The sequence below is a fragment of the Olea europaea genome, unplaced genomic scaffold, assembly GCF_002742605.1.
Source record: "Olea europaea var. sylvestris unplaced genomic scaffold, O_europaea_v1 scaffold4751, whole genome shotgun sequence".
In the NCBI taxonomy this organism is placed as follows: domain Eukaryota; kingdom Viridiplantae; phylum Streptophyta; class Magnoliopsida; order Lamiales; family Oleaceae; genus Olea; species Olea europaea.
This window is the reverse complement of record NW_019263063.1, coordinates 1426-13162: the sequence shown is the minus strand read 5'-3', so window position 1 is coordinate 13162 and position 11737 is coordinate 1426. Positions and strand designations below refer to the sequence as shown.

The 11737-nt window shown below is 33.3% G+C and overlaps 1 protein-coding gene across 1 annotated transcript; it reads right to left on the bottom strand.

Moving 5' to 3' along the window:
- Positions 1-5760: 5760 nt before the first annotated feature.
- Positions 5761-8762, bottom strand: LOC111388217 (aquaporin PIP1-1-like). Its single transcript, XM_023012903.1, has 4 exons — positions 8343-8762; positions 6815-7110; positions 6193-6333; positions 5761-6085 (listed from the first exon to the last, which is right to left on the bottom strand). The coding sequence occupies exons 1-4, from the start codon at positions 8665-8667 to the stop codon at positions 5990-5992; spliced, it is 858 nt and encodes a 285-aa protein (XP_022868671.1). The 5' UTR covers positions 8668-8762; the 3' UTR covers positions 5761-5989.
- Positions 8763-11737: the final 2975 nt, after the last annotated feature.

Sequence of the window (11737 nt, the reverse complement as noted above, 5' to 3'; positions counted from 1 at the left end):
AAAATTATTTCTGTATGTATACTCTAACTGCTTGTGTATATATATATAGGCCTCTATATATCTATCTGATATATCTCTGTGTGCAAGGTGGGATGAGGTGGGGTAACGTGGGTAGGTTCGGTTTGGTTTAAATGAAAAGGTTTGAGATGAAATGACAGAATAAACCTTATTGGAATGTATAAAATATTTAAGTGGGACAATTCTATATATGAAAGTTGAACTCCAACCTTGGAATGCATAAAATATTTAAGTGGGACAATTCTATATATAAAGGTTGAACCCCAATCTTGAGGGTCTCCACTGTTCTGCTTTTAGAGATTTGTGAGGAAGATAAATCGTGGGATGTATCCCAACAGGTTAGGGAACAAGAACTGCATATACACTGGATCTACAAGAAATCTAATTTCATGTCTCAAGAATCGAACCTCTACACTGCGACTGTCAGTAAGGTATGAGATAACATCATTCTTGTCCTTTGCACCATTGGGTTATGCCCCGAGGGGCGGACAATTCTATATATGTATACGTGGTAGGATCGTCTGCTCAAATTACGACATCTCGAATCTCGAATCTGCAATCACAACGATCGAACACTGAGTCAACAAGATAAAGAAACGATGGGTGGGGACCGAACCCACTCAATGTTCTAGGTTCCGTGATTTATGTAGATGATCATATTTCTTGTGCATATAGAGTCATTCTAATTTTTTCAAACCAAGACACCTCGACGCTGAGTAAGTCCAATGACCCACACTTTACTCTGGTGCTTACTTGGCATTCGATGTGTCGTGATTTTAGTGTTCCTAGTGCGAATTATCGTGATTGAAATGAATTAATCTACTAGACGTGCATAAGAGCCGATGAGTATTTCTTGTATCAAGGGAGAGTGAGTCTTTGGGAGGGCAATTTAGAGAATGACAGAAATGGTTGTGGGATTTTAATGCTTGATTAAGAATTATGTTAAAAGTCTGTGTTTGATTGTTTGGTGTGACGAAGAATTTAATGCGTTTATTGACTTTCTACTATGCTCATCAGCACAAATTGGTTTTTTCTTCTATCATCTGTATATTTTTGTACTCGTCGTATTGAATATTTCAATATATAAAATTCTCGATTTCACTAAACGAGAAAAATAATTTTTGAAATAATAAAATAATTTGTTGGGGTTCAAGTTTGATTTTTCGTTTACTTGTGATCCAATAGAGAGGCATGAGATAAATTTGTTAATTAATCTTCTAGCTAAAAATTATCGAATATGCAATGATATTTATTCTAAACTCTTGGAGCATCGACATCCTTGCATCGATTTCTTTGTCACACATATTTGATTTAAAATTTCTTATTCTATTTGAAAATTTTAATTAATCAATTTTGTGAATGTAGAGTGAAAAGACACGAGGCTATTAATAGTGGCAATAATTAATTTAGGGATAAAAGTTTCCTTTGCAAGAATAAACAATAATAAAATTGATTTTATTTGATATTTGGGAAATAATAAATTGATTCAATGGGGTGAGTTGTTGGGACAATACTATTTATGAGAAGCTGCAATATTTGGTGGCTATAATTAATTAATTGTCTAATGTTTCGTGTTACTCTTTCTTTACAAAATATAGATATTTAGCTATTGCTTGATGGCATTAATTGAAAACATTTTTTTTCATATGTTTATTTTTAATCAGAGGTTCACACAATAAAATATTTTATAATAAATTCAATTTTTTTGTTTTTAATCACATTCTCATTAAAAAAACTACTCAAAATATTATTTTTCTCAAATAATAGTCATCAAATAGAAGCTTAATCAATGAGCCCCATCTTTTTTAATACATAAATTTTGTAATAATGATTTTTCAAAGAATGTGTGATTACAAAGAAAAAAATGAATTTATGTGTAAAATTATTTTATGAAAATTCGTGTGATTGAAAATGATTTTTAAAAAAAAAAACGAGTTTTTAAAAACTGAGGCTAAAACAGAGACTTAATGATTCAAGGATACGACTTAGGTGTGAGATCAGCGGTCGTATTTGGCTGATATATCAAAAGGGATCAAATAGCCCTTGTTTGAGCCCTATTATTATTATTATTATTTTTTTTTTTTTTTTTTGGGAGAGGGGAATGAATTTTTGAATAATGTATTGATGGAAAATGTGTAGTTAAAAAATAAGAAAGAATTTTAAATTTGCGTGTGATATTATTGTATTGAAGAATGTGTGGTTGAAATAACATTAAAATATTATTTAAAAATACTTTTTTTTTTCCCAAAAAATGAGGCTCAAAGAAGGGCATAATTTCCTCTTCCCTTCTGAAAGGAAGCTTAAATTCAAATCATTTTTCTAGTAAGAGTCTGTTTGGGAGTGATTTTAAGAATTGATTTTTTGACCGTTAGAAAAAAGTAAGAAGTCAAACATAACGACTGAAATAATGAAATAATGGTCAAAAAATCAATTTTTTGAGAGAGAGAATCACTCACAAACAGACTCTAAGACTTTTTTCTTGCTTCTTGAGGTAGTCCTCAATCTTGGATGGACATAACTTATGCTGCACAATTTTTAAGAGAGTTGGTAAAACCCATAAAGCTTATTTCTTTTATAATTTTATCAATTTTTCTTTTATTTTCAGAAATATGAAAAACAACTCGCAGAAATCACGAGCTACACTTCAAAAACATGATCGATATAGCTCCTTTTACATCTCTAATATGGTTTACCTTTAGACTTTAAAGAATTTTGTGGATTATTTAGAGAACCTACAACCATAAATGAATCTAATTTGATAGGAAAAAAAAAATCCATTGGTCACCAAGACAAGAAATTCCAATGCCGTATTACATTTTGGCAAGATATTATAAGTCAAATTTAGTGTCGGTTCTTTTTTCGTACAACACTCAACCCACATAAGTTAATTATAAGTATTTTAAAAAAAAAGTTGTTTACTTGTTATGATCCCAAACATTAATTGGCACATTTAGGTGCCCCACTTATAGCCTAATTTCTTGTTGGGGATGAAACAATCCACCTTGAAATTTTATCAATTGTTACCATCCAAACATCACATCCACCTTGAAATTTAATTCTAACTCCGTCCATGAACATCCTACGATTTTTATTTATTTTATGTAAAATTGTTACGATGTCAAATATTTTGTATAATAAATTTCTTCTTGTTATTCCAACAGCATTAGTAAGTTGTTCTTCCCTGAGACAATTACTTTTGTTGAACTGTTGATCGTTAATCATTACCCACCTAATATTTGTTGCAATCCCACAATACCTAAAAGACAAATAATTTATATGATTTACTCATCATTTGAAGTCAGTTATCAATTTCGTCATCAATCAATAACACTGACTGTCAGCTCGTGCGACTTACATCAATCTAATTACGAGTATCGTCATCTAGATGATGGTCTTAATCGAAGACCGTTCATTATCATTGCCAGTAAATTGTGTTGGCCAACACAAGTAATTAAGTGTCAGCTATAGTTAATTGACTTGTAAACTATAATTATTGACCTAAATCAGATTTCATCAACCCAACTACCACTACCAGTCTTTGTCAGTGAAGTAAATCACCTCGATGCAATCTCGCTTTCAAAGGATACAAGCCATTTCTGATCGAAGATCCACCTCAGGGTATAAATTCTTTGTTGATGGTAATCTCATCTCATCTCCGTCAACATTCTAATGAATTCCCATAGCTTCTCAAAAGCTGGCTTGCGCTGGATTGGTCCATACCTTTGGCAGGCATTGCAGCTTTTAGCATGTGCTATGCCATCAGCTCGACTAAGAGTTCCGAATCGAAAAAGTATTCTCCTCTTTCTTGTGCTTCCAGTACCTCTACTATATTTTGTTCTGTTTACTAACTCGACCTGAGGAAGAGGCTCATTCTCATAGACTCCCAATTCTCCTAAATTTTATCAAGACCATAGTTTTGGACCTGTAATAGAGACTTCAAATCAAAGTAACCACATCAAGAGTAATAAAGCATTAGAACCAAGAGACAAAGATTTCGACACCCCACCTAATAAACTAAGATATGCATAAATTTCGGACTAACAAAACTATTAAAAGGCTTTGATTAAATAGGTATCGAAACTTTTGATCTATTTATTTTAACGTGTGAATATGTATGAGAATATCTTATCCGCTACGTTGATGCAAATACAAGCACAATATAATCTTAATGTATTAATGAGGTTGGAATCAGATTATTTTATTATATAATAGAGATTATTATTTTACTAAAGATAATTTATTCTATCAATTCTGGTTAAGACCGAGAAATTTTATTATATAATAGAGGTTATTCATTTATATGAATTCAAGCTAGTAAACTTTTAAACTTCACCGGCCCAGCCCACTCTGAGTTTGGACTTAACTCGTTTCGGACTCGAACCATAACTAAATTAGTTTTACAAATTGGTCACCAAGATAAGTGGAAATTGCATCCCACTCTACTTTAAAAGATCAATATTCTAAAATTAGGGGCGAAGGATTCATCATTCAAAAATCAGATATTTCATATTTAAATATTAAGGGCCTGTTTGGGCCCCATTTTTTCACCCAAAAAATTGATTTTTTTGACCGTTATTTCACTATTCCATTATGTCGTCCACCTCTACCGCCTTCTATACCTACACTGTTATACCTCAATATATCAGATCTGCCACCACCAACAAAAAAAAAAAAAAAAAACCCAAACAGGCCGCTATCGCTGTTGTTGCCACCTACATCGCAATTGTCACCACAAACAACAAAGTTTCTAAACAAGCCACCGTCGTCTCCGCTCGTACCTACACCTCAATACACTGCAAATCTACTAAATAACTCTCGACCCGCATCATTGCTGCACGTTTGTACGACTTCGTGTGTAATAGGCGTGCTGCCGCCATGAAAGTAGACTTGTTTCCGTGCATTCCACACTGGCCATTGTCGTTGGTGGAAGGACGAGGATCGAGGGTTTGCTGTGCATTTCGATTTGCCTCTAATTGATTGATTCGATTGGGAGAGGGGCATGTCGCTCTTCGCGATGGAGGTAAGTTGTCGGAGATCTGCTCACCGGCTGTAGAGGTAAGTCGCCGAAAAGAAGAGAGAAGGAAGAGGTAGAGCGAGAGAAAGAAGGGGAAAGTGATTAGGGTTAATGGTAGTGGGTGGGTAATGTAAATTATATTGATTTTATAATATTATTATTAATATTAAAATTTTTAATTATAATCTGATTTTTGAATAAACAAACTTTCCATATGATTTTTGAAGTGAGATCTTAAAAAATATGGATGGGTGTAATTTCCACTTATTTATAGTTGCAAAATCAGTTCAGCGACAAAAACTGTCCAAATTTTCATTAAATTGTCATGTAAAACTCAAGAAAACATGTTACACTTCAAATTTTTGGATAGTAGTCCAAGTTCGTAAACGAAATCTAACTTTATAAAGTTGGACATGTGAAGTTCTTGACAATTAAATAGAAATTTAAATTGTTTAAATCATTGAATAAATGTTGTGAGCAGCAAATCCAACCTATGGCTCGAGACACTTCATATGTTCAGAACATTTTACTTTCATTGATTTTGAGTCGAGTTTAAATACTGCGGATCAATCAAAACTAAGTCTTTACTCGATATCACTCAACAACATTTATTTTGAGGTCGTGAAATATAGTACGTAATTACACTTCATGAGTCAAAAAGTTTTCCTTCACAAAAATAAAGAGCCTCAAGAAAGGGTGCCGAAAGTTTTGTTGCAACAATAAGCTTATACGGAAAGAGAATCATTTAAGAATGTTATGTTACATATATTTCAAGTTAAGCAACAAAGAGATCACATTGCCACAAACCAATTCATCCAGTATTTGTTACATAAAACCAACAAACTGTCTCCTTAAATTCTTCAAATCCACATATAAAATTACTGACTACAATAAACACAATTCTAGACGATGGCAATAAATTTGCAATTTTGAAACTAAGCCAAACAGGAATCCTCTTCAGTTGCCACTCTTGAATGGGATAGCTCTAATGATAACCTGGTGGTAAAGGGCAGCGAGTGCAGCTCCGATGAAAGGTCCGACCCAAAAGATCCACTGAAGAAAGACAGAAGTGACACAAATATAAGTACGGCCGGGCGCCTAATCATATGTCATGAACAGGTAAGAACATAGTCTATGGAAGTTACAGACGTAAAACTTACATGGTCGTCCCAAGCGTGATCTTTGTTGTAAATGATGGCAGCACCAAGGCTTCGGGCTGGGTTGATACCGGTTCCAGTGATGGGGATTGTTGCCAAGTGAACCAAAAAGACGGCAAACCCAATTGGGAGTGGAGCTAAAATCTATGAAATTCGAAAAATTAGTAGTCATCAAGATGGCATCCCACAATGAGATTCTAGTTATGGCACAAATCATACAGTTGAGGCCAAGTTAAATCTGCAAAATTACTCGTTTCTAGTTTGACCATGAAATAGAAGAAGAATCAAAGTGCAAAAGAAAGTCGAATCAGCACTTCAGAATTTCGAATCAAAGTGCTCGAGCACACTATTGATTGACCAAATCATTCCATCGTAGCCCAACATATCTTTTCAAGAACTCGAATTTCAGATCGAGCACAATCAAACAGAATGCAGACCGGGTCTTGCCCACTCTCAATGAAGAAAGTCCAATTTTCCCAACACAAACATAATCTATAGCCGACGAGGCAAGAATACATGGTTAAAATATCTATGATACCTTCCTCAGCATAAAAAATAATACTAATACTAAACTGCATTGAAAGTAAAACACTTTTCAAAATCACGATTAAAAAGAAATACTCACAGGGACATGCGAGTCTCTGGCATTTCTCTTGGCATCAGTAGCAGAGAAGACAGTGTAAACAAGAACAAAGGTGCCAATAATCTCAGCACCAAGTCCATCACCCTTAGTGTAACCATGGGCAACAACATTAGCACCACCACCGTTAGCCTTGTAAAAAGAAGGCCCGAAGCCCTTTACGACACCCGCGCCGCAGATTGCGCCAAGGCATTGCATCACAATGTAGAAAATTGCCCTGGTCAGAGACAATTTCCTTGCTACGAATAGACCAAATGTTACTGCAGGATTTATGTGTCCACCTGAAATTACCCATAAAAAATTTCAAATATCAGCACATGAAAAGCTCCAATAATCTTTAAACAAGGGCATTATAATCACTTATCATAAGTTCTTTTCCAGAAATTATATCAAAGATTTGGCCTTTTTTTGTATGAATTATAAGTTGAACTCATATTTGAAGAAATATTTTTTGCTTAGCATCAAGGAGAGTAGAACTAAAAGAACAAAAACCATTAAATTTTAGCAGGATTTGAAAAAAGAAGAAGCAGGGTTTAAATTCTGTGACATTCAAGACTTAAAACTCAAAAAACAACAGCAAATTATCACAAACAATAACAAATTACTCTACTTTCCATTTGCCAAAATCCCATGAAAATGAGGGTTCAAAAGTATTAGTACATTCTTGTCTTTTTTGGAGGATAAAATCGTCTTGTCCAATATTGCTACCAAACAGTCGAGACTCTGGATTTACTTAGTAGTATATTCTTGGCATGTTAGAAGATCAATCTTGTTCATTATATTATTTAGTCTCATCGTATACTACGTATTAAACAGGCAAGACTCTAGTAATAGGACGTTCTTGTCATGTTTAAAGATCAAATCTTGTTCACTATTCAATGTTGTCTGGTATTGCTTACCAAGAATCTAGATTTACTTAAACCAGTGGTACATTCTTGGCATGTTGTCAAATTTTGTTCATTATACTATATAGTTCCATCCAGCATGCAAGACTCGAGATTTTTTTAAACTAGTAGTACATTCTTGGCATGTTTGAAGATCATACTTGTACATTATGTGATATAATTCCATCCACTTCTACACACGAAACACACAAGACTCGATATTTACTTAAGCAACAGATTATAAAAAACAAAAAGAAGCCGCATACTTACATTTTTCAAGATCCCATGAAAATATGGACTCATAATTAGTGGTGCATTAACATTCTTGGCATGTTCGAAGATATAATCTTGTTCTTTATACTACTAGTTCCATCTAATACTGCATACCAAACTAGCAAGACTCTCGATTCACTTAAGCAACAGGTAGTAGAACTTAGACAGAAGCTGCATGCTTTACATTTTCCAAGATCCCATGAAAATGAGAACTCAATATTAGTAGTACTAATACATTCTTGGCAAGTTCGAAGTTAAATCTTGTTCATTATAAATCCAGTCCACTACCAAACAGCAGACCCTAAATTTATTTAAGTAACAGAGAACAGAACACACACAAATTGAGAGACAGAGACCTGAGATGCCGGCAGTGCAGTAGACAAGGGCAAAAATCATGCCACCAAAGGCCCAAGCAATGCCCTGAATACCCACAGAAGTACACTTACTGTTAGACCTGCTCACACCCATTACAGTCAAGATCGTGATATAAAGGAACAAGAAAGTGGCCATAAACTCAGCAATCCCAGCCCTCCAAAAGGACCATGATTGGAGTTCACCAGGCTCAAAAAGTGGAGCTGGAGGTGGCTCCTTGTAGTCCTTGCTCTGTGCTGAGGTACCCAATGGCTGCCTCTCTGTGAATTTGTTGGCTCCTAGCCTTACATCCTCCTCTTTACCCTCCATCTCTCTTTGAAACTCTTGCTTTCTCTCTCTAGAACTCTGCAAAAATGGCAAGAAAAATTTGGAAAAGATTATGGGTTTTATTAGTGAAAGAGTGGTTTATACTTTTTTATATAGAGGTATTATTATTTTATTTTATTTTATTTTTTTTATATAGAGGTATTATTATTAGATAGATAAATGGCTATTCTTGAAAGTTTTGGATATTATTTTGTGCCCTTGATTTTTGTCATGTATATCATTAACACCCTTCTACTTTTTTCTTATTATTATTATTTTTTTTTTGTGATATTGGATTTTCATTTTAGAGTTATGGCACCATTTGTGTGACAATGTGAGCATAATAATATAAAAATAATATTATTCTAAATTTAATACTTTGATATTGTTGAAAATGAAACATTGCAAATCATGTCTACGTAACGCGTATATGAAATCATTTGATAGATCCTTTGTTTTGTTTCGAAGTGTATCAATTGTACAGTGCATTGCAAAACTTGTCAAACATATTGACCTGAATTTTATTATTAATAAGGTTTAAGACCCTTAATTTATTTTTCTAGCTTAGTGCTTTTATTGTTTTCAAAAATTATGGAAGTTTAGTCCTAATATTTTATCATAATTTATTACTCGTGATATTTCTGTTCTTTGAGCCTTATCAAATTATATCATAAAATCAAGATTTATGTTTTTATATCTAAAACTCTAGAGTACGGACTCGTAGACACTCCCAATTACCAAAATATAAAGGACCAGAATGAAAAATATTCAAATTCATGTAGGTGGGAAAGTATATCAGAAGATATGGGAGTGAAAGTAATAAATCAGTAGAGGTTTGGGGGTAGACCAATTGAGTGGTTTCTGGAAAGTGTAAAAAAAGACAAATTGTAGCAGTAAGATTTGCTGTCTTTATCTTTTTGCAGGGCCACCCCATTATTCTACTCTCCATTTTCAGCTTCTTTAACCTTTTAAATTCAAAACTTTAGCTTTCTTTCTCATTTTAGAACGAAAAATATAGTCGTTACGTACCTTATATAAAAAATAAAAATTCAAATTTAGTAGTTTAATATGATGGATAACAGTCATATTTTTTATTTTAATGAAAACCAGACAGTGGCTTAATCAATCATCAGAGGACAAATGTTTGCTGTGCTCAATGTTTTAGAAAAAAATATAATTATATAAAGAAAATTAAAAAACTTGTACCATTGAATCTGATCAACATATGAATAAAGAAGACCATACAAGAGTTGAACCAGAGGCCATAGAGCTCCATTTGCACGTTGAGACTTCAAATCTCGAGACAATCTTGCTCAGCCTCCAAAATGAAGGAAAACTCGTTTCTCATCCCGTATGTACATCGCTTGTGACTATATTGAAAAGAAGGCGTCTTAGTTGCGGCTCATGCTCAGGTTCTTTATGTATTATACCTAAGAATATGAGAAAAATATGCAAGTAAAACTATCATTTAAGTGGATTAAGATATCGTAATTGTTACGTATTAAATTAATTATTATTCACAAGAATTTCGTGTCATCACATGTCCACAAATCTCTACATATTTGCACCTCGACCATCGCGGCATATTGAAGTGAAAAATGCCTTGACTACAGAAGAATCATTCGACAACGAAAGGTGCAAACCATAACACTTGGCAATAATACAAATTTATCCCTTGGCCACTAAAAGGCCTAGAGGAGTCGAATGTGGGCAAAAATATTATTGCAAACAATGAAACAATCCATATAAACTGCAATAAACTCATACACTCACACATCGAATTGCTCGGCAAATGTCACAAAAACACGAACATCAATTAAATATTGAAAATTGTACTTAATCATGACTTTCAACATAACGAAAAACAAAGCTCATAAAAATGACCAAAAACTCTAAAACGCCTTTGTAACCCCATATTCTATTAACTTTTTGTCAAAATTTACTTAAAATATATGAATTATCTAAATCAAAAAAAGGAAAAATATAAACTTTAAGAACAATATAACAATTCTCAATTGGTATAAATTTCTTTTCATTGTGCTTACATCTCACCTACTATGCTTCTATATGTTTTGCTTATAATTTTGTTAGAATTGATTATTGAAATTTTTTGATTTGTAATATGTTGTCAATATACATTCATCGTCATAATTTACAGTGCATTCAATGCATCGAACACATTAATAAAATTTCAGTTCTCGACTTCAAAGGCAAGAAGTGTGTAGAGACTAGGGGACCAACATAACAAAATTCCTTTTGGTTCCACCCCTAACTATTCTATTTTTGTTCAATTTTATGAGTTAGAGCTCACAATAATTCATATGTTTCTTGTCATGTGTATACTCGAGTCGCTATACAACGATAAATAAATTTTAGATCTTATTTTTAAATTATGTCATGTACCACTCAATTCAATCTATCGAATATATCAAAACTATCGAATCTAGTTACAAGATAAGAAGAAGTGGATAGAGACTTATCATGGAATTGAGATAAGGAACCACAACATGTTGCAATGGTGCCGCCACCTACTCCGCCACTACAAACCACCACAAACTAACATATAAAAATTTGCTGCTTTTATACAGCCCCTTTCAATAGGGGAGCGCCATGTGGCGTCCCTGTCTTTGAGCCTGGTTTTTAACCTAGCTCAAAGGCCTTTTTTAAAAAAAATTGTAAGCATTAGCCGGCGAAACATCTAATGATGCAACTTTTATTGCCCTTTTTTTGCATTAAATTGCGAGGTGGAGAGAATTGTAGGGCCTCTTTGACAGCCCACAATCATTATGTAGTTCATATGGATAAAATTGTGTCACTGATGTTTTTTTTCTAAGACAGAACCAAGCTAATTTCGGAATTCACTTTAACCTTTAAAAATCAAATTATTTATTTTAAATTTTTTTTGATAAAGTTGATAAAATGATGGTTAAAAAGATGTGACTTCTATAAAATGTATAGTTAAAGTTAATTATTGACTTTATCAAAAAATTTATTGACTTTTTAAGCTATACCAAACCGTAACTAAGTAAGGATGTTGATAACATATGAACTTATTTGCTAAAAAGGCCTATTG

Excerpts from the sequence above, each read along its gene's own strand:
- LOC111388217 (XM_023012903.1), bottom strand. The coding sequence starts at position 8,667 with ATGGAGGGTAAAGAGGAGGATGTAAGGCTAGGAGCCAACAAATTCACA. Across the intron at positions 7,111-8,342 it reads CTGCACTGCCGGCATCTCAG|GTGGACACATAAATCCTGCA; the intron begins GTCTCTGTCTCT and ends GGGTAATTTCAG. Across the intron at positions 6,334-6,814 it reads CCAGAGACTCGCATGTCCCT|ATTTTAGCTCCACTCCCAAT; the intron begins GTGAGTATTTCT and ends CGAATTTCATAG.